General features: G+C 40.8%; 1 protein-coding gene across 4 annotated transcripts in view; it reads right to left on the bottom strand.

The window, feature by feature from the left end:
• Positions 1-1,993: 1,993 nt before the first annotated feature.
• LOC106565077 (solute carrier family 12 member 5) overlaps positions 1,994-23,292 on the bottom strand; it is a 341,358-nt gene continuing 320,059 nt past the window's right edge. For 2 of the 4 annotated variants that reach the window (XM_014131710.3, XM_014131712.3), the window contains exons 23-26: positions 14,314-14,546; positions 13,933-13,947; positions 11,843-11,976; positions 1,994-6,966 (exon numbers count right to left, since the gene is read on the bottom strand). In XM_014131710.3, coding sequence (XP_013987185.1) covers positions 6,875-6,966; positions 11,843-11,976; positions 13,933-13,947; positions 14,314-14,546 — 474 coding nt within the window. In that variant the 3' untranslated portion in view covers positions 1,994-6,874. The remainder of the gene's footprint in view (positions 6,967-11,842; positions 11,977-13,932; positions 13,948-14,313; positions 14,547-23,292) is intronic. The other 2 variants (XM_014131711.3, XM_082958997.1) reach the window with 1 other exon arrangement.

Below are 23,292 nucleotides of genomic sequence, written 5' to 3'. Positions count from 1 at the left end.
CTTTTGTTCAATAAAGGTCATATTTATATATAAAAACAGCATTTTACATCTCTGTCTGACGTTGACTACCTAATTTCCCCTCAAAAGCGTCCCGGTAAACAATGCTACGTTTCAATAAATTGCTATACTATAACGATTTTTTAAATGTATATTGTCAATCTAACATTTATAGATGAATATCTCTTGAGAACACCCGTCATACCAGATTTTAAATTAACTTTACTGGGTAATCACACTTTGCGATAAAAGGAGATGCGATACTCAGAAAATCAGCTAATATACAGTGCTCGGCGCCATCTTGGATGCAACAGTATGAACCATATCATCTTCAATAATATTGTCAATAATCGCCTACCTTTAGTTGTCTTCATCAGAAAGCATCCCAGGTCCACAACAGATGTATTTTCGGTCAAAAAGTCCATACTTCACGTTCCATTAGCCTGATGTTGGTAGCGCGTCCTATGGCTCTCTCCAAACGCAGCTCTGCACTTCATACTGAAAGCAATCCTCGCGCATGTAGGTTCGTTCAAACATGTCAAACGTTGTATAAAATAAATGTTCAGGGCCACTAACACCAAGAGAGCCAATAAGATTCGAGGGGGATGCATTCATTGCCTTTAAAACCGTTTCCAAAGGTGGGGGCAGACATGGCCGCCGGCGTCATAATGGTGATGGCCCATCCCCTGTGACCAATTTCAAACTCCTGTCATTCACTGAGTTTTGACTCTATAAGGCTCAAACCACTGTGAAAGGACTGGCGACATCTAGTGGAAGCAATAGGAAGTGCCAAAATATTCCTAAACCCCTGTGTTTTTCAATGGGATAGGTTAGAACTCAATACAACACATCAGGTATCCACTTCCTGTCAGAAAATGTCTCAGGGTTTTGCCTGCCAAATGAGTTCTGTTATACTCACAGACACCATTCAAACAGTTTTAGAAACTTTAGAGTGTTTTCTATCCATATATAATAAGTATATGCATGCCCTATCTTCTGAGTTTGATTAGTAGGCCGTTGAAAATGGGAACGATTTTTTTTCAAAATGCGCTGTGGCGCCCCCTATCCTAGGGTATCCTCAAGAGGTTAAAAAGGATTTGCCAGTAGATTGTCGACTTGATTAATGATGTGTGCTAGTTGAGATTTTTTTATATGTATTTTTTTACCCCTTTTTCTTCCCAATTGGTAGTTATAGTCTTGTCTCATCGCTGCAACTCCCGTACAGACTCGGGAGAGGCGAAGGTCGAGAGCCATGCATCCTTCGAAACACAACCCAACCAAGCTGCACTGCTTCTTGACTCAATGCCCACTGAACCCGGAAGCCAGCCGCACCAATGTGTCGGAGGAAACACCATACACCTGACGACCGTGTCAGCGTGCACTGCGTCCGGACCGCCACAGGAGTCGCTAGTGCGTGATGGGACAAGGACACCCCAGCCGGCCAAACCCTCCCCTAACCCGGACAATGCTGGGCCAATTGTGCGCCGCCCCATGGATCTCGCGGTTGTGGCCAGCTGCGACAGAGCCTGGACTCAAACCCAGAATCTCTAGTGGCACAGCTAGCGATACAGTGCCTTAGACCACTGTATCGCTAACTGTGCCACTAGAGATTCTGGGTTTGAGTCCAGGCTCTGTCGCAGCTGGCCACAACCGGTAGGCCGCTAGCTAAGATTTAGAAAGTAGGATGGTTATATGATCAGTCCAATCAAAGCTACTGTACATATAACGTGATTTGACGTAATTTTATCTGTGGCCAATGACCTTGAGACTTCTTGGATGGGAACTTGTAATGTAACTCTATGGCAGCACCTAGAATTTTCTAGCTCTACCCTTAGACTTGGCGGTGACGTAGTGTCCCAATGAGTGACAGAACACTGAGCCAATCATGGCGCAACGCTCCGTATTTTCTGCCTGCTTGCCCCACCACCACAGAAAGCACTGAGCGACACCTGCATTTTGGAGCTGCCTTACTCAAGAAAACAAAAAAGAGACCATGTTAGTATGCAGCTTTATTAACTCAATGATATCTATATTTTTTTTACATTGTTTGCAAACTGATATGTGACACGTGACACGTAATGCCAAAATAACATGCAAAACAGGAAAGCCCTGTTTTTTGGGGGGGTTTTGCAAAAAATGTGGGGCTCAAAACAGGTAGGGCTCTGTGAACGACGGGTCGCCACTGGTTGGGATATGAATCATTATGGAACACAGGTCATATGTAGCAGTTTAAACCTAGAGTGTGGCGTGTGGTTCACAATTGGACCGTTGTCATCACAGTTCCATGATTAGTGAGGATTATTAGAGTAGATTTATAGCACTACTGTTCAACCCCTATTGTACAGTTTTCTCACCTTGCAATATCTCATGGATTAAACAATTTAATATGGCAACTTTCAGGATGAATCAAACCACTATTTTTTATTCACCAATATATTTTGTGCTTAAAGGCTCTCCAAACCTGTTTATGTTATTATAAATACTTATCTAACCCTAAATCATATACAAAATCAGATTATTTTTTATAAATCAACCATCTACTGTGATTCTTTCCAAAAAAAAATGGAGAAAAGAAAAACAACCAAATAGTTTTACTGCATGCCAAAACTGCCCTTGCACATACTTAAAGTGAAAGGAAGAAAATTAAATGAAGTTAGTATATAATTGCAGTGAAAAACTGCAGAGTAATATCAAGATCTGATCTGGCGATCCCACTATCACCCAGATCTTACTCCAACTGGCTGCAGTACACACTCATACCACCAGAGGAAGCTATGAATCGGTGTGTAAACTGGGCAAGTTAGTTTTTATTAAACACTGATTATGTCCTCTAACCTTCAATCACAACAAGTGTTAGCTCTAGATAAAGTGCTTTTCTGTCTCAGCCACCACAGAGGAGATGAACACAAAATAACTTTATGGTGCATAAGACCTGGCTCTAAACATTCTAATGAGCACACCGTCAACTTGTCAGTTGTTAATGTGTTCCAATGGAAAAACAACAATGTTATACAACCAAATGAAAAATGATTCCCCAAGTAAAAAACAATATTGCACATAATCTTACAGAACGCTAAGACTTTGTCCACAGTGATTAAACCAGTGTACAACAAAGGACAACAAACATCGCCGTAGGCTACAGTGTTTTTGACTGCAGTGTTATATACAAAGCAAAAGGAACATCTCTCAGGCCCATCTATTCAACGTATAAACTCATATTACGTTACGCAACATTAATTTAGCAAGATTGACAACAATATTGTGAACTCATACTTTTTTTTTGCAAAATACTTGTTTTCAATGTCTAACTATGTAACCACGAGGCAATCATTCTCAAGTTCTCTTTTCTGTGACCAAAGCAATGTCTTGTAGTTTAATCACAGACCCCCAAAGGGAGCCCTAGTGTAGATGGAGGACACTCCCCTTCCAAACCACTTGCCTTGTACATATAAGTCATCACACCATATACCACTGAAACAAATATTTCCACATAAGACCATGCAAACAGTAATTATAAAACACATTGGAAATTCAAACAAACTAATTTCCCATAAATCCTTTTTTCACCAACATCTGAGATCTTTTCTTTATAAATAGATTAAAGGCTCAGTCAATGCAGGCAATGTTGTAGTAAAATTCCAAAATAGGCAAGTATTTTGAAAGTTGATATGAGTGTCTATTAATCAAAGTGTGTAATAATAGGAGAGAGTCATATGGTTGTAGTCATATATTGGCCATATGTAAAAACTAGCAGTGGCTAGACCAGTTGCTAGAGTTTGCTCTAGTAAGAGATCTGATGTAACTGGCAGAGAACTACCAGTGAATTGCAGTTAACATTTCACACAAATCAATCAAAATGTAAAACAAAGAACTTTACTATCTTTAAGTTCTAACAACACTTTATTGCACGATTGTTGTCAATTCAACTTGATAAAACGTTCAAAGTTGCAGTCTGGGCTCAGAGTTTCTCTAGACTAAATGTGGATTGAAGAGGATGGAATAATCAAGAGTGCCATTTGTGAAAAGAATAAAAAAGCACTGGAGGGGGGGACTGCCCCCGGACCCCCAAACAAATTGCACCCTAATGGTATAAGTATTGCCTCAAGATACTGTATAATATATTCAGGAAAGTTCTCTTCCAAAGCTGAAAATGACTCCTGTCCAGAAAGACTCTCAGGTCAATAGTTAATAGGTAAAGCTGGGTCAAGTCTTGGAGGAGACAAACCACCAGCATTGATATGTATTTCTATATATGCCTACCCTTTTTCTGATATCTTTTGTATGTTCCTTTAGATGTGTTAATTTACAAATAACTAATAATACTAGCAGAATTCACAACATATGAGTCTGACTTTCAAACAACACTTTAAACATAAATACTGGGTTCAACAGCTCTATAAACTAGTTTAATTTGTTGTTTTGAACCCTCTATTATATATATATATATATATATATATATATAGTTCTACTACAAGTGCAAGTGACTTTCAAAACACAAAATAAATACATGATGATAGTTGTCCTTGGTCATTGTGATATATTAATAAATTCCTTAGACATATGAAATCTACATACAAAATAGATGAGTAAAAAAATAAATAACATGAATATGTGAGACCAAATTTCAGCTATTGCACATTCCTTTCAAAATGCACTTTATACGTCTTTGTTCTAATTAGCTAATAATCCATTCATTGTCAGGGCCATACATATTGGCTCAAATCTGCCAATTTTGTGGATACGAAAAAACTATATTTGGATTATACTGCATAGGGTTCAGTGTTACAGATGGGGTGAGTTTCATAGCTGTGTAACCCTTTTCCATTCCATCACTTTATATCTATTACTATTCAATTGCACTCTAACCCTTCAACCTAATGCACAATTTGTACTCCGTAATTTAAATCAATATTAGACTTTCATAGATCTATTTCATTTAAAAAATATTTTTTTATATGGCACATGTAAACATATCTAAATTTGGCAAAACAACATAATATTTTTTTTTTGCGATAATTAAAATTATATCTCTATTATATAAATATGCATAACTTTTGTCTATAAACATAAGAAACAACATTTTGTTTTCTAGGTGGAAAAATGTTCATTTAATGAACTGGTAAATTCATTAAATCACCTGTTGCACAGTGGGGGACAGTGCAGGTGCAGTATTCGTCAGGGATACAGTGACAGTTACCATAGTGATAGGAGCCTAAGCCATCCAAAAGCAGTTTTGAACCGACCCTTTGAGAGAAGGAACATTTTCTCTACTAGAAGCTTTATAGTAAGTCACGAACATACTACACTCATAATTAACAACGCGTCAGAGCTTTTACACTATTTACAGTGATCCGCACTGGGGTCAAGGGGTGTTGGTGTCTGACAATGATGAACTCACTGCTCATAATCTATTCCTGTCTTTTCCTTGTTTTTCTTTCTCATTCTCTGCTCATAATCTTTCCCTGGCTCTTTTTAGTTTTTCGTTCTTAGTGGAAAGGTCGTCTGACATAAGAGCAGGGGCTCTTTTTCAATTGTCTTTCCTCGATTCTATGTCTCTCCTCTGTCCAAGGAGTCGAGCAAAGGGGATAGTAGGAATCAAGGAAATAACATTGAGAAAGAGCCCCTGCTTTTCTGACAGATGACCTTTCCGCTAAGAACGCTCCTCACAGTTTAACAACGTATCAATATCTTAAATCAAGCTAGCCTTGTTGTTTTTGGCACTAACAGTGGCTGGATCTAGACGGGAAACATAGACTCTTAGAAAGGGGGAAAAGGGACAAGTATAAATATGATGACAGTGCGAGAGCAAAAACAAAGTACAGCGACATGAGGACGACATGTTGCAGAGTACTCAAGATGAGGTCAAAGTTCATAGAGTACGATCTATGTCATCACGGAGGCTTGTTCGTTTCTCTCCCATCTTCCTCCAAACTGTGTTCCTTCGTTCACAACTTACCCTGATTAAAAGAATGACCAAGTTCTCTTCAAACCACCAACCATGACCATGGGTAGCAGTCTTTCTCGACGGTGGTCATCTCCGCACTTAATGAACAGGGTTTCCCACAGGAGTTTTTTGGTATTCTCTCTTCGCTGTGGTTTCGCAGGGTCATATACACGACTAGCTACACAACGTCAACATCCTCAGTTCTCCACTGACCACTGTTCAGTCTTGCGGTAGGCTACTCCATGTTGATAGGTAGGTGACTCCAAATCGATGACACTCTAAAACATCCCCTCGTAAAAACAAACCACAATCGGATGAATGAGACACTTAAGCTGCGTCTACACAGGCATCCCAACTCTGATATTTTTCCCAATAATTGGTCTTTTTACCAATCACATCAGATCTTTTTCAGAGCTTATCTGATTGGTCAAAAGACCAATTACTGAAGAAAACATCATAATTAGGCTACCTGTGTAAACACAGCCTTAAACACACGCAGACACACACGTCACACTGAACAACCCAGCTCACCTAACCCTCTGTATCCTTGACTCCATAGCCAAGTGACCAGTGGATTGACCAATAGGCAGCTATGAATAGCACAAAGGGTGTGGAACTGGACAGTGATGGCTACCTGCAATCAGCAGAGGGCAGTATTTCACGCTATTTCATTTCAGAGTACTGATTGATAATCTTGCTGGGTGAATTGGAAGTGGACTAAAGTGTGTGAGGTAATCTAAATAGCATCCTACTAGCCTGAATAGATTGTGTGTTTGTGTGTGTGAGAGTGTGTTTTAAGGCAAACAGAAGATAGCGTGAAGAGACGCAAGGTGAGATGGGGTATTGCTTGGGTGTGAGGGGAGTGTCTGACAGAAACAAATGGAAGGGGCGGGGATCAGGGATTTGGGGGGGGGGGGGGGGGGGGCTGCTCTCTCAAGAGTAGATGGTGATGACCTCACGACCGCCACCGCGAACCAGGAGAACCCTGTTGAGACCTTCAGTCAGGACCTCAAGGAACTCCATGTCTGAGAGGGCGCAAAAGTTAAGGAAAACAACTAACTGGTGGACCTCTGTAGCGTTATGCTTACTTTTACTAGTAGCCAGAAACTTACTTGTTTTAATATTTATTTTATTAAAATGTTTTACCTACCTCCAACTATTTTTTATAATAATTTCTCTCTTTATTATAAATTGTTTTTTAATGTATTTTTTGCAAGGTTCCGTCTCTTTTTTCTTTCTTAAAAAAAAGTATTTAATCATAGGCATATAATACCATTGACAGCCGTTAGAAATAACCATCCCACATTGGGGAAGTGGGAGGTAAGGTTCACGTTCCACCAGACTACCCTCCACCCCTCTCCCAGAACACCCCCTCTTCAGCCCACTACCCCAGTATGGTTGACACAAAAAAGCAAACAAAAACTAAAAAACTAAAACAAGTCAGATACTTATTTGTAATGACACAGCTTCTATGGGCAGATAAACTGTGTGAAGATGACTTAAGACTCCATTCTGTAAACTCTATGGGAGTGTAAGCTATGAGCCATGAGTATGAGCCATGAGTAAGCCATGAGTAAAGCTATAGTATGTTAATTTACAGATCCTACAGAAAAATGCTGTGGAAGACAGGGGGCTGATGCTGTTGTAGTCCATGTGGGGTCAAACAACATTCGGAGGGCTAGCTCGGAACTGCTGAAAATTGATTTAAAAAAACTGATTCTAGTTTTGAAAGTTTCTAAAAAAACAGCCAGGTTTTCAGGCCAGGTACCATCGTTGGACCGCTGCTGTGAAAGATTCAGCAGGTTACTGGCATTACACACCTGGCTAAAAGATTACTGTAGCTTTGTTGGTGTTACCCTTTCTATGAGCTTATAATATAAACTACCCCACGAAAGGTACTGTTTACTTGACTTTAATCATATCAGCACATGTAACAGCAGTTTACAGCAATTTTGTTAATCTTTCTTCCTCTCCCCAATTCACTTAAACTATATTTCTTTATTTCCCATGGGCTTCACCTGAGTACCCCCAAGTGGCTGGAATACAACTGTATTAAGCCCCTTACATTGGCATAACTTTTAGAGATAACTTTGTCACCTTCTGGAAACAGAAGACGCTTTACAGGAATGACAGAGTCCATCCAAATCATCTTGGCTCCTGGACAATGAATTATCAATGAACCAAGCCCTGCTCAGATAATCCCTACCATTGTGTCTCTGAGTTGTCGTAGTGCTGCAGCAAATGTACATTGTCCCATGAGCGTTGGAAGTCATAATATAAGTAACCTAATTTATGTCCCTCTTAGTCCCTGAATGCCTCTGTCAATCCTATAGCTATTGTATGCAGTAATCATATGTCTATGAACCAGATGTATACTATTATCACTGAGGCAGTGTGCCCTAGTAGGAAGTTCACTGTGTGCTGCTCACACGCGCTATCAGCTCAAATATAAATATCTCTTTCATGTCTACTTCTGATAAGCTGCTCAGTAAAACAATCAAGCATCCCAGAAAAATGCTAAAAATAGCCGACATTAACATCCTGTATGTAGCCTAAGAAACAAGGTTCATGAAATCGACAACTTGCTAGTAACAGATGACATTCATATACTGATCTCTGAAACTCACTTAGATAATACCTTTGATGGTATAGTGGTAGGGATACATAGTTATAACATGCAAACAGAAACACTAACACTAGTATTGTGGTTTATATTCAGAGCCACATTCCAGTTAAGCATAGAGAGGATCTCATGTCAAATACTGTTGATGTAATATGGATACAGGTTCATCTGCCCCACATAAAGCCCATTCTTGTAGGAAGCTGCTATAGACCACCAAGTGCTAACTGTCAGTATCTGGATAATATGTGTGAAATGATTGATAATGTATGCGATATCAACAGAGAGGTATAGAGGGCTTGCAGTTGCATCACAAATCACCTAGCAACCGCACAAGGCGCCATGTTGGAAGACCAGTCAGTCTGGGGAAAGTCCTCCAATTGTCCACATGGCTGGCTGCATTTTGCTTTCACTGGAAACTTTGGGAAGATTGCCCATTATTTTATTTTTCGAAGGATCCAGAAAACAGAGGCAGTGGGAGAACCTATTCAAGTAAATACATATATTTTGAAAATATTAGCTACAGGAACTTTGTGTGCAGGCTAACTCAAATGAGCTGCTAACATAATGTTTGCTAGCTAGCTAGCTACAGTAGCTAACTAACTTTACATGCTGTATAGCTAGCCAAGTGAATTAAATATCACCAGTTAGCTAACTTCATATTAGCTAGTTAGCTACCTATCTTGATTTAATGTATGTATTGTTATAACTTGAAATGCATTTGTAGCTAGCTAGCTACAGTAACAGCCATGGAAGAGGGTGAAAGGATTGGCTAGCAGTTCCAGCTGTCGGAATGGAGAGTAGGCTACTCTGGATAAGGCAGGTTCCTTTGTGGGAAGATATTATGAAACGATTCTCCAGTTCCAGTCCCTAGCGAGATAAACTGAGGACAGAGATATATAGTAACATAATATTCAGTGCTGTCTAATTTGAGAATAATGCAGCCTGTTTCTTTGATGTTTTCTGTCCTCAGATACAGAGAGCTGTGTAACCCTGTCTGCAGATGAGGTCCCAATGAATGTCGCAAGAGAATAAGGGTAAGTCCTTGTATACCAATAATTATGTGTACCTATGTTTGCACATTTTGTAAACAAAAATACAGTTTAAAAGTCAAGGTACTGTATAAACCTATTACAACTGGAGCAGGCCAACCCAGCTGGGTGTGCAGGCTTCTGTTCCAGCCCAGCACTAACACACCTGATTGAATTTATCAGACCTAATTAGTTGATAATCAAGTGTGCTATTGCTTGGCTGGAACAGAAGTCTGCTCACCCAGTAGATCAGGGATCAGTGGAGTGAGGTTAACTTTTTTTTGTTCAACTGAAATTATGTTTTAGTAATAGCCCACTTGTTACTAAGATGTCTAACCTTTACATACGAGTTAGATTACTTGTTCACTTTGAAATTATATAAAATAGTGTTGATTCTGAAGTGTTTACTTCTTTTAATTGTTAACTATTTTTCAAAATGAAATTGTGTCAATTTTGATTAATCACATCTCACAATCCTGCAATAAAAGAGGGTAAGGGAATCTAACTCTAATTTGTCTGTTATTTTTCTCAAATGAACATTACCTACATTTTTGTTCAGGTGTAAGATCTCCAATTAGTTTTATTTGATTGTCACTCTATTATCAGGATATCAGCCATGTGAACCAATTTTGCAGCTGATAACGGCATGCAACGCCAATGCAACCATAAGCCTACAGCAGTGGTTCCCAACTCCAGTCATTGAGTACCCCCACAGCACCTTTTTGTTGCAGCCCCAGACAAACATAGCTGATTCAACTCATTGAGGGCCTGATGATTAGTTGACAAGTTGAATCAGGTGTGCTTTTCTGGGATAACAATAAAACTCTGTACTGTTAGGGAGATTTGAGGACCAGAGTTGGGAAACACTGGCCTACAGTACGATGGCATTAGCCCAGCGTTTCCCAAACTCGGTCCTCGGGACTAAAAGGAGAGCACTTTTTTTTTCTCCCTAACACTACACAGCTGATTCGAATTATTCGAAGCTTGATGATTAGATTATTATTTGAATAAGCTCAGATGTGTAGTGCAAGGTTAAAAACCAAAACGTGCACCCCTTGGAGTCCCAAGGACCGAGTTTGGGAAACCCTGCGATTAGCCATATGGGCATTTGCAATTCACACTTGACATTGTGCATCTGAAGCAGAGAATTGCTTAACTCACATATATACACATTGTCACATTGTGTATTTATGTCACAATAGACATATATACACATTGTCACAATAGACAATGTGTATGAGGCTAATCATTATACTAGATCAGTGGTACTCATTGTGCGGCCCGCAGGCTGAGCCCTTAATTTGCGGCTCGCAGTGATTTTCCTATTTTCCATTCTTAATACATAACAATGATACAATTTCAATTCAATGTGTTTAAAACCTCTTTGGGCTAGGGGGCAGTATTTTGATGTCTGAATGAAAAGCGTGCCCAAAGTAAACTGCCTGTTACTCAGGCCCAGAAGCTAGGATATGCATATAATTGGTAGATTTGGATAGAAAACACTCTAAAGTGTCTAAAACTGTTAAATAATGTCTGTGAGTATAACAGAACTGATATGGCAGGCGAAAACCCGAGGACAAACCATTGTTTGTTGTTTTGTTTTCTACACACCTGGTTTCTATTCCCCAATTACATGTTCATTATTTAATCCTCTGTTTCCCCCATGTTTGTGTGCGTGTTTGTTTTATTGTAAAGCTGTAGGCTGGTATTATTGTTACCGGGTTTTGTTATTACACCTGTTTATTTCGTGGTACCGGTATTTTTCCAGCACCATAGTATTATGTTTATACTGGTGTTTATCCTTGTATTAAATACCTTGTCCATACATCTCAGCTCTCCTGCGCCTGACTCCTTTCACCAGTTACCCACAGCCTTGACAGATATCATATAAACATGTCATAAGTCATGGCAAAATGTGCAGCATTTGGGAAATTAGCTTTAAAACTGCAAAAATGTCTCTCCACCCCATGGCAAAATGAGTAAAATTGCATTCAATTTGTTATAAAATTGGGAAATTGCAGGAAATGAACTTTAAAACAAAAAATGTTCTCTCTGTCGTCAAGACGGGGGTCCATTAAAATGTTTTGCAGCAAGGTGGGGAGACCCCTAACCAAATCTTGCTTAGAGCCCCCAAAAGGCTAGAGCCGGCCCTCTGCTTGCGATAATAAATGTTTGCCTGTTCTAACACGACCACCCTTGGAAGCTCCCTGAGAGTGAGAGTGAGAGAGAGCAATAGAGAAAAAAGGATACAGTTCTCGTCGCCCGCTCGGTTTTTGGGCGGCCCGGGCATGTTAAGGAGAACCAGCTTGGCCTCTGAGGATTTCTTCACGATGACACCATTGAGCCTCAGTGCTGTGTGCATGCGTCTCACATTGGACTGGTTTCTGTTGGAATAAACAAGATGGCCGCTACTGAGCTCCAAACCATCATTTGTTCATAATGCAGTATTATGTTTAGGCATTCAGTGAAACAAACTGTGAAACTAATACACTTTCAGGCTACTAATTCACAAACAGCTAAAACAAATGGTCACTCTTTCACTCATTAATTCCTTCACTAATGCAACCTTTGCTATGCTGACTTGGTCTATGGAATCCTTGAGGAAATGTACAGTTGAAGTTGGAAGTTTACATACACCTTAGCCAAATACATTTAAACTCAGTTTTTCACAATTCCTGACATTTAATCCTAGTGAAAATGCCCTGTTTTAGGTCAGTTAGGATCACCACTTTATTTTAAGAACGTGAAATGTCAGAATAATAGCAGACAGAATGATTTATTTCAGCTTTTATTACTTTCATCACATTCCCAGTGGGTCAGAAGTTTACATACACTCAATTGGTATTTGGTAGCATTACCTTTAAATTGTTTAACTTGGGTCAAATGTTTCGGGTAGCCTTCCACAAGCTTCCCACAATAAGTTGGGTGAATTTTGGCCCATTCTTCCTGACAGAGCTGGTGTAACTGAGTCAGGTTTGTAGGCCTCCTTGCTCGTACACACTTTTTCAGTTCTGCCCACAAATTTTCTATAGGATTGAGGTCAGGTCTTTGTGATGGCCACTCCAATACCTTGACTTTGTTGTTCTTAAGCCGTTTTGCCACAACTTTGGAAGTATGCTTAGGCTCATTGTCCATTTGGAAGACCACTTGCGACCAAGCTTTAACTTCCTGACTGATGTCTTGAGATGTTGCTTCAATATATCCACATAATTTTCTTTCCTCATGATGCCATCTATTTTGTGAAGTGCACCAGACCCTCCTGCAGCAAAGCACCCCCACAACATGATGCTGCCATCCCTGTGCTTCACAGTTGGGATGGAGTTTTTCAGCTTGCAAGCCTCCCCCTTTTCCTCCAAACGTAACAATGGTCATGATGGCCAAACAGTTCTATTTTTGTTCCATCAGACCAGAGGACATTTATCCAAAAAGTACAATCTTTGTCCCCATGTGCAGTTGCAAACCATAGTCTGGCTTTTTATGGCAGTTTTGGAGCAGCGGCTTCTTCCTTGCTGAGCGGCCTTTCAGGTTATGTTGTTATAGGACTCGTTTTACTCTTGATATCGATACACTTGTACCTGTTTCCTCCAGCATCTTCACAAGGTCCTTTGCTGTTGTTCTGGGATTGATTTGCACTTTTCGCACCAAAGTACGTTCATCTCTAGGAGACAGAACGCGTCTCATTCCTGAGTGGTATGACTGCTGCATGGTCCCATGGTGTTTATACTTGCGTACTATTGTTTGTACAGATGAACGTGGTACCTTCAGGCATTTGGAAATTGCTTCCAAGGATGAACCAGACTTGTGGAGACCTACAATTCTTTTTCTGAGGTCTTGACTGATTTCTTTTGATTTTCCCATGATGTCAAGCAAAGAGGCACTGAGTTTGAAGGTAGGCCTTGAAATACACCCACAGGTACACCTCCAATTGACACAAATGATGTCCATTAGCCTATCAGAGGCTTCCATGGCCATGACATCATTTTCTGAAATTTTCCAAGCTGTTTAAAGACACAGTCAACTTAGTGTATGTAAGCTTCTGACCAACTGGAATTGTGATACAGTGAACTATAAGTGAAATAATCTGTCTGTAAACAATTGTTGGAAAAAGTACTTGTGTCATGCACAAAGTGGATGTCCTAACCGTCTTGCCAAAACTATAGTTTGTTAACAAGAAATTTGTGGTGTGGTTGAAAAACAAGTTTTATTGATTCCAATCTAAGTGTATGTAAACTTCCGACTTCAACTGTATATATAAAAAAAACTTTCCACTAAATTACAATTTTTTCCAGACCACTGTTTTATGTAAACTCATCCAACATTTCAGCTACAGAAATACTTACAGGTTTTCCCACTCACTGCAGCATGACAAGGGAGAGAAACACAAGATTAAAGGTGAGAATGCAAACTGTCAAGTTTTCAAATAAGAGCACTTTTAATATGGAGAACACCATCAGTTTTTTCTCTGTATTGAAAGTGCTCTTTTTTGAAAACTTGACTGCTGACATGGGATTGTATTAACAGTGGATTCATGAACAAAATACTAAAATATAGTTTTGCAGTGAACTATCCCTTTATTAAGAGAACACCAATCAGAATGTTACTCTTCAAGAACTTTCAGTGCTTTTTGAAGGTGAAAAGAGACTTTGTATACTATTGACAACGTTTTGACCACTCAGGTCTTCATCAGGGCTTATAAACCAGTTTTGCCAAACCACACTCACGGCTTCATGTTGAAGATGTCTTTGATGCCCTCCGGTGTGGAGGCGCCAGGCGGCTTGGCCAGCTCACCATCGGCCTTTTCCGTCCAGGTCATCTGGACCTGGGCAGACCCTGGGGTCTGGGCACCCCCTTCGGTGGCCTGGGTCAGGGTAGCCGGGTTGACGGGACTGGTCGGGGTGGTGCTGTCATGGATAAGCTGGACCTGAGCGGGAGGGGACACAGCAGCAGAGACAGACTGAGATCACGAGACAGGGTGGGGAGAGACGAGGTGAGATGAGGCGAGGTGGAACAACAGAGTGAGTGTGAGGGTCAGAGGAGAGAGAGAGAGAGAGAGAGAGAGAGAGAGAGACATCATCAAGAAGGCCTTGATGTTGGCGGTCAGTCATACAATTGGGCTGATTAAAAAGGTCTGAAAAGGAACTTTTGAATCAACACATCTGTAGCCTACTCACCTTACTATGACTTTTTATCAACGGACAGAAATTCAAAGGCAGACTGACCTTTTCCCTAATGTTACACATATTAAAAACACAGGCCTGCAGCGCATTGTACAGCTGTACAAAGAGACCTTCGCCACCTTCACCAGGATGTTAAAGGATGTTGCTGTTAGTGGCCTGTCCACCTCACCTCACAGGAGCAGCAGACCAGCCACCAACTCCCTGAGACAAATCAAACAGTCCTAGACCTGCACCCGGTGGCCCTTCACAGAGACTGGAGAACAGCCAGCAACACTAGCCCCCCACACCACCCTCCACCACTTCTCTCCCAGGAACTGAATGCAGATACATTGAGCTATGCCCAAGCCGTATGCAGTAAAAAAGGCCCCACACAGAGTTTGGAGCAACCCCCGGCCACACTGCCCTCCATACCACCCTCTTCAACTCCCCCTAATACCTCCCTCTCATGCTATCAGACCAGGCCCGCCTCAGCACAGCTCTACCAGACCTGGCCCATCACAGCACAGCTCTACTAGACCCGGCCCGCCTCAGCACAGCTCTACCAGAACTGGCCCATCACAGCACAGCTCTACTAGACCTGGCCTACCTCAGCACAGCTCTACCAGACCTGGCCCATCACAGTACAACTCAACCAGAACCTGCCCATCACAGCACAGCACAGCACAGCACAGCACAGCACAACCAGACCTGGTCCATCACAGCACAGCTCTACTAGACCCGGCCTGCCTCAGCACAGCACAGCTCAACCAGACCGGTCTATCACAGCACATCTCTACCAGACTCAGCCCTTCACAGCACAGCTTAACCAGACGCGGTCCGCCTCAGCACAGCTCTACCGGACCTGGCCCACCTCAACTCAGCACAGTTCTACACAGCACTGACCACTACCCTAGGGTCTAGCAAAACACCGTTGAGGTGGTGTGGACTGCACCGCATGATGCAGTCCACACCATGTATCATTCAAATCATCAGCCTACATACGCTGATAGTTTGGAGCTTCACCAGACACACTCTTCTCCACAACGCCCTCCTCATTTCCCCCCACAACCTCCCTCCCAGGCTAGTTTTGGTCACCCTCCCTACTCCCATCCCCAGGACAGGCCTGGGACACTTCTGCCCCCCATGGCAGCCCCAACCCTGCAACAGGAGCAACACCAAGAGCTCCTGTGCACACCCAGAATGGAGCATTGGAAGCCACTCTGGTCCCCTGCAGCAGCTCCACTCCTTTGGCGGGTGGACTGAGCTCTGTCAACGCTGTTCTCCCAGTTCTCGCCCCAGCTCCTGCATCCAGCAACTTGACGGAGGTCTGTCAAATGCTCAGTCTGCTTTGCTCTCACATGGTCGGACAGGGACCTTGGCAAAATCTCAGCTCACTCAACAAATAACTGCAGATGACCCTATGCCTGTTAGCTCTTATGGGAATTATCTTAATGCCCCCTCTAACTTTACATTTCATAGGGGTCTTGGGCTAATGCACCTAAATGGTCACAAAAATTGACACAATTGACATTTGGGTACAGGACTCATGTCCTGACATTCTGGTCCTCCCGGAAACATGGTTAAATGGTTCTGTCTCTGATAAAGATATTGAAGTAAATTATTATAATGTATTTAGATGTGACAGATTACAGAAAGGAGGAGGAGTGGCCATATATGTCAAATCTAATTTCATGGCATCCCAATCTTACAATATTTCTGTTACCAAGAAATTTGAACTCCTGGTTGTAGATGTGTCCATCAACCAGAATATACATTTATTTGTTGCTGGGATTTACTCTGGTTCCACTCTGATTTAGCCACTTTCTGCTGTATTCCTGACCCTGAGTTGGCTTTAGAAAATGTATCTTCAATATTTATTCCTATGGCAGATAAATATGCCCCTTTTAAACAATTCAGAGTTAAAGATAGATCGAACTCTTTGTTTTCTTTTGAGTTATCTGAGCTCATTCAGATGAGAAATCAGGCCTGGGCCAAAGCAAAGAAAACCGACTCTGTAGTGGACTGACAATCTTTCAGAAAATTGAGAAACAGATCTCAATTAACCTGTTAGGGCTAGGGGGCAGCATTTGCACGGCTGGATAAAAAAAATTTACCCGATTTAATCTGGTTACTAATCCTACCCAGTAACTAGAATATGCATATACTTATTATATATGGATAGAAAACACTCTAAAGTTTCTAAAACTGTTTGAATGGTGTCTGTGAGTATAACAGAACTAATTTGGCAGGCAAAACCCTGAGACATTTTCTGACAGGAAGTGGATACCTGATGTGTTGTATTGACTTTAAACCTATCCCATTGAAAAACACAGGGGCTGAGGAATATTTTGGCACTTCCTATTGCTTCCACTAGATGTCACCAGCCTTTACAAAGTGTTTTGAGTCTTCTGGAGGGAGATCTGACCGAACAAGAGCCATGGAACGATGATGTCCCATTAGACACCTGGCGCGCGAGTTCATGTTGGGTACCCTCGTTCCAATACGTTATAAAAGAGTATGCATTCGTCCACCTTGAATATTATTCATGTTCTGGTTAAAAAAGGCCCTAATGATTTATGCTATACAACCTTTGACATGTTTGAACGAACGGAAATATATTTTTTCCCCTCGTTCATGACGAGAAGTCCGGCTGGCTTAGATCATGTGCTAACAAGACGGAGATTTTTGGACATAAATGATGAGCTTTTTTGAACAAAACTACATTTGTTATGGACCTGTGATACCTGGAAGTGACATCTGATGAAGAGAATCAAAGGTAATGGATTATTTACATAGTATTTTCGATTTTAGATCTCCCCAACATGACGTCTAGTCTGTATCGCAACGCGTATTTTTCTGGGCGCAGTGCTCAGATTATTGCAAAGCGTGATTTCCCAGTAAGGTTATTTTTAAATCTGGCAAGTTGATTGCGTTCAAGAGATGTAAATCTATAATTCTTTAAATGACAATATAATATTTTACCAATGTTTTCTAATTTTAATTATTTAATTTGTGACGCTGACTTGACTGCCGGTTATTGGAGGGAAACGATTTCCTCAACATCAATGCCATAGTAAAACGCTGTTTTTGGATATAAATATGAACTTGATAGAACTAAAAATGCATGCATTGTCTAACATAATGTCCTAGGAGTGTCATCTGATGGAGATTGTAAAAGGTTAGTGCATCATTTTAGCTGGTTTTATGGTTTTGGTGACCCTGTCTTTGACTTGACAAAACATTACACACAACTCTTGTAAATGTACTGTCCTAACATACTCTAAATTTATGCTTTCGCCGTAAAACCTTTTTGAAATCGTAAAACGTGGTTAGATTAAGGAGATGTTTATCTTTCAAAGGGTGTAAAATAGTTGTATGTTTGAAAAATGTGAATTTTGACATTTATTTGGATTCAAATTTGCCGCTCTTGAAATGCACCTGCTGTTGATGGAGTGCACCACGGGTGGCACGCTAGCGTCCCACCTAGCCCATAGAGGTTAACCTGTTAGGGCTAGGGGGCAGCATTGACACGGCTGGATAAAAAACATACCCGATTTAATCTGGTTACCACTCCTACTCAGTAACTAGAATATGCATATACTTATTACATATGGATAGAAAACACCCTAAATTTTCTAAAACTGTTTGAATGGTGTCTGTGAGTATAACAGAACTCAAATGGCAGGTCAAAACCTGAGAGATTCCTTTACAGGAAGTGGCCTGTCTGACCATTTCTGGAACTTCTTTGCCATCTCTATCATTTACTAAGGATCTCTGCTCTAACGTGACACTTCCCACGTCTTCCATAGGCTCTCATAGCCCGGGAAAAAAGAGAATGTCGTCATTCCAGCCCCAGGCTGAAACACATTATCGCCTTTCTCAAGTGGCCCATCAAGAGACACTAGCTTATGCGCGTGACCCCGACCGCCCCCGCCTTTGGGATTTTTTCCTCTGTTTGCCGAAAAGGAGATTCCCTGTCGGAATATTATCGCTTTTCTACGAGAAAAATGACGTAAAAATTGATTTTAAACAGCGGTTGACATGCTTCGACGTACGGCAATGGAATACTTTGAATTTTATTGTCAGGAATTGCGCCAAGCGCGCGACACTTCTTTACTATTTCGGATAGTGTCTGGAACGCACGAACAAAACGCCGCTATTCGGATATAACGATGGATTATTTTGGACCAAACCAACATTTGTTATTGAAGTAGACGTCCTGGGTGTGCATTCTGACGAAGACAACAAAAGGTAATGACATTTTTATAATAGTAAATATGATTATGGTGAGTGCTAAACTTGCCGGGTGTCTAAATAGCGAGCCCGTGATGCCTGGGCTATGTACTTAGAATATTGCAAAATGTGCTTTCACCAAAAAGCTATTTTAAAATCGGACATATCGAGTGCATAGAGGAGGTCTGTATCTATAATTCTTAAAATAATTGTTATGCTTTTTGTGAACGTTTATCGTGAGTAATTTAGTAAAATGTTAGCGAATTCCCCGTAAGTTTGCGGGGGGTATGCTAGTTCTGAACGTCACATGCTAATGTAAAAAGCTGGTTTTTGATATAAATATGAACTTGATTGAACAAAACATGCATGTATTGTATAACATAATGTCCTAGGGTTGTCATCTGATGAAGATCATCAAAGGTGAGTGCTGCATTTAGCTGTCTTCTGGGTTTTGGTGACATTATATGCTGGCTTGAAAAATGGGTGTCTGATTATTTCTGGCTTGGTACTCTGCTGACATAATCTAATGTTTTGCTTTCGTTGTAAAGCCTTTTTGAAATCGGACAGTGTGGTTAGATTAACGAGAGTCTTATCTTTAAATGGCTGTAAAATAGTCATATGTTTGAGAAATTGAAGTAATAGGATTTTGAAGATTTTGAAAATCGCGCCACAGGCTGGCAGTGGCTGTTACGTAGGTGGGACGAATTCGTCCCGCCGGTCCCATAGAGGTTAACAAAGATAAATCAAGCATCTTTTTAAGCTCCATCTCTGACTCTACTGGTGATCCTTCAAACTTTTGGAAAACAGTAAATGCACTGAAACATACAAATTCCTCTTCTTCCCTGCCTTAGCAAGTTCTGTCTGGTTTTAATGATATTTTATTTTATCTCGGCAGGCTTTTTATTTGAGAAAAACAGTGGTGTAGTTGACCCTGGTCAGTCAATCTGCAAGCCTTCAGCTGACTCGATGGTTAACCTGTTATGGCTAGGGGGCAGTATTTTCACGGCTGGATAAAAAACGTACCCGATTTAATCTGGTTACTACTCCTGCCCAGTAACTAGAATATGCATATAATTATTGGCTTTGGATAGAAAAGACTCCAAAGTTTCTAAAACTGTTTGAATGGTGTCTGTGAGTATAACAGAACTCAAATGGCAGGTCAAAACCTGAGAGATTCCTTTACAGGAAGTGGCCTGTCTGACCATTTCTTGAACTTCTTTGCCATCTCTATCTTTTACAAAGGATCTCTGCTCTAACGTGACACTTCCTACGTCTTCCATAGGCGCTCAGAGTCCGGGAAAAAACAGAATGTCGTCATCCCAGCCCCAGGCTGAAACACATTATCGCTTTTCTCAAGTGGCCGATCAAGGGACTGTGGGCTTAGGCGCGTGACCTGGCCACCCCCGTCTTTGTGATTTTTCCTCTGTTTGCCGAAAAGGAGATTCCCGGTCAGAATATTATCGCTTTTTTACGAGATAAATTGCATAAAAATTGATTTTAAACAGCGGTTGACATGCTTCGAAGTACGGTAATGGAATATTTAGAATTTTTTTGTCACGAATTGCGCCATGCGCACGACCCTGATTTACCATTTCGGATAGTGTCTGGGACGCACGAACAAAACGCCGCTATTCGGATATAACGATGGATTATTTTGGACCAAACCGACATTTGTTATTGAAGTAGCAGTCCTGGGAGTGCATTCTGACGAAGACAACAAAAGGTAATCAAACTTTTATAATAGTAAATCTGATATTGGTGAAGGCTAAACCTGCCGGGTGTCTAAATAGCTAGCCTGTGATGGCTGGGCTATGTACTTAGAATATTGCAAAATGTGCTTTCACCAAAAAGCTATTTTAAAATCGGACATATCGAGTGCATAGAGGAGTTCTGTATCTATAATTCTTAAAATAATTGTTATGCTTTTTGTGAACGTTTATCGTGAGTAATTTAGTAAATTGTTAGCAAATTCCCCGGAAGTTTGCGGAGGGTATGCTAGTTATGAACGTCACATGCTAATGTAAAAAGCTGTTTTTTGATATAAATATGAACTTGATTGAACAAAACATGCATGTATTGTATAACATAATGTCCTAGGTGTGTCATCTGATGAAGATCATCAAAGGTTAGTGCTGCATTTAGCTGTCTTCTGGGTTTTTGTGACATTATATGCTAGCTTGAAAAATGGGTGTCTGATTATTTCTGGCTGGGTACTCTGCTGACATAATCTAATGTTTTGCTTTCATTGTAAAGCCTTTTTGAAATCGGACAGTGTGGTTAGATTAACCAGAGTCTTGTCTTTAAAATGGTGTAAAATAGTCATATGTTTGAGAAATTGAAGTAATAGCATTTCTAAGGTATTTGAATAACGCGCCACAGGATTCCACTGGCTGTTACGTAGGTGGGACGAAATCGTCCCACTGGCCCTAGAGAAGTTAATTCTCAGCTAAGATCTTTCTTATCTATGAAATATATTCTAAATGTGCATCAGTTGGGTTTTAGACCAAGTCATAGCACTATCTCTGCTGCATCCCTGGTCATAAAATATGTGGTTAACTGTATGGATAAAAGGCAACATTGTGCTGCCCTCTTCATTGATCTGTCAAAGGCGTTCGATACTGTTGATCACTCACTGCTAATTCAGAGGCTTTCCTAAACTGGCCTAGACCAGGCTGCATGCAACTGGTTTAAAAATGACTTGACATATAGAACTCAATGTAAGGGAAAGGGGGATACCTAGTCAGTTGTACAACTGAATGCATTCAACTGAAATGTGTCTTCCGCATTTAACCCAACCCCTCTGAAACAGAGAGGTGCAGGGGGCTGCCTTAATCAACATTTAACCCAACCCCTCTGAATCAGAGAGTTGCGGAGGGCTGCCTTAATCGACATACACGTCTGCGACGAACCGGGGAACAGTGGGATAACTGCCTTGCTCGGGGCAGATGACAGATTTTTACCTTGTCAGCTCGGGGATTCGATCCAACAACCTCTAACCAGCCCAACGCTCTAACCACTATGTACAATCTACTGATGGTGTTAAATACAGTTTCCTGGATATTACGAAAGGTGTCCCATAGGGGTCGATTCTGGGTCCTGTTCTTTTTACTGTTTACATTAATAATATCGACTTATATGTCAATTGTTTTTTTTACCTGCGCTTGTATGCCGATGACACTGTTGTGTATAATATTGCTCCCACAGTTGACCAGGCTCTATCTAAACTACAGTCTGCCTTCATTCTATTACAGAATAGACTGTAATACTTTATTGACCTGAAATTAATACTGAATGCAGGTAAAACTAAGTATATGTTGTTCTCTAAAGCGCATAAAAATAAGTGATGATTTAAGCACATGTACTTTGGATGGTGTCCATATTGATCGTCTCCCTGCTACAAATATCTTGCCATCTGGATAGATGAAAAGCTGTCTTTTAAAAAGCATATTGATGCGTTAGTTAGGAAGCTGAGAATAAAACTGGTCTTCTCTATAGAAATAGGTCCTGCGTCTTGCTAAATAGTAGAAAGCAGATTATTCAGTCGACGTTCCTAGATATATATGAATGCAGCTGCCACTTCATTAAAGCCGTTTGATGCACTTTATCATAGTGCACTGTGCTTTATTACGGGCGACAATTTTAGTACTCATCACTGCATTCTCTTCCAGAAAGTTAGTTGGCCCTCTTTGATGTCAAATAGCTTGATACATTGCTATGTTTTCATTTAAAAAGCTCTTTTACCAAAAGTCCCACTGTACCTACAGTTGAAGTCGGAAGTTTACATACACCTTAGCCAACTACATTTAAACTCATTTTTTCACAATTCCTCACATTTAATCCTAGTAAAAATGCCCTGTTTTAGGTCAGTTAGGATCACCACTTTATTTTAAGAATTTGAAATGTCAGAATAATAGTAGAGATAATTATTTATTTCAGCTTTTATTTCTTTCATCACATTCCCAGTGGGTCAGAAGTTTACATACACTCAATTAGTATTTGGTAGCATTGCCCTTACATTTTTTAACTTGGGTCAAATGTTTCGGGTAGCCTTCCACAAGCTTCCCACAATAAGTTGGGTGAATTTTGATCCATTCCTCCTGACAGAGCTGGTGTAACTGAGTCAAGTTTGTAGGCCTCCTTGCTCGCACACGCTTTTTCAGTTCTGCCCACAAATTTTCTATAGGATTGAGGTCAGGTCTTTGTGATGGCCACTCCAATACATTGACTTTGTTGTCCTTAAGCCATTTTGCCACAACTTTAGAAGTATGCTTGGGGTCGTTGTCCATTTGGAAGACCCATTTGCGACCAAGC

The sequence above is a fragment of the Salmo salar genome, chromosome 12, assembly GCF_965601325.2.
Source record: "Salmo salar chromosome 12, fSalSal1, whole genome shotgun sequence".
NCBI classification, from domain to species: Eukaryota; Metazoa; Chordata; class Actinopteri; order Salmoniformes; family Salmonidae; genus Salmo; species Salmo salar.
This window is presented reverse-complemented; position numbering and strand designations above follow the sequence as displayed.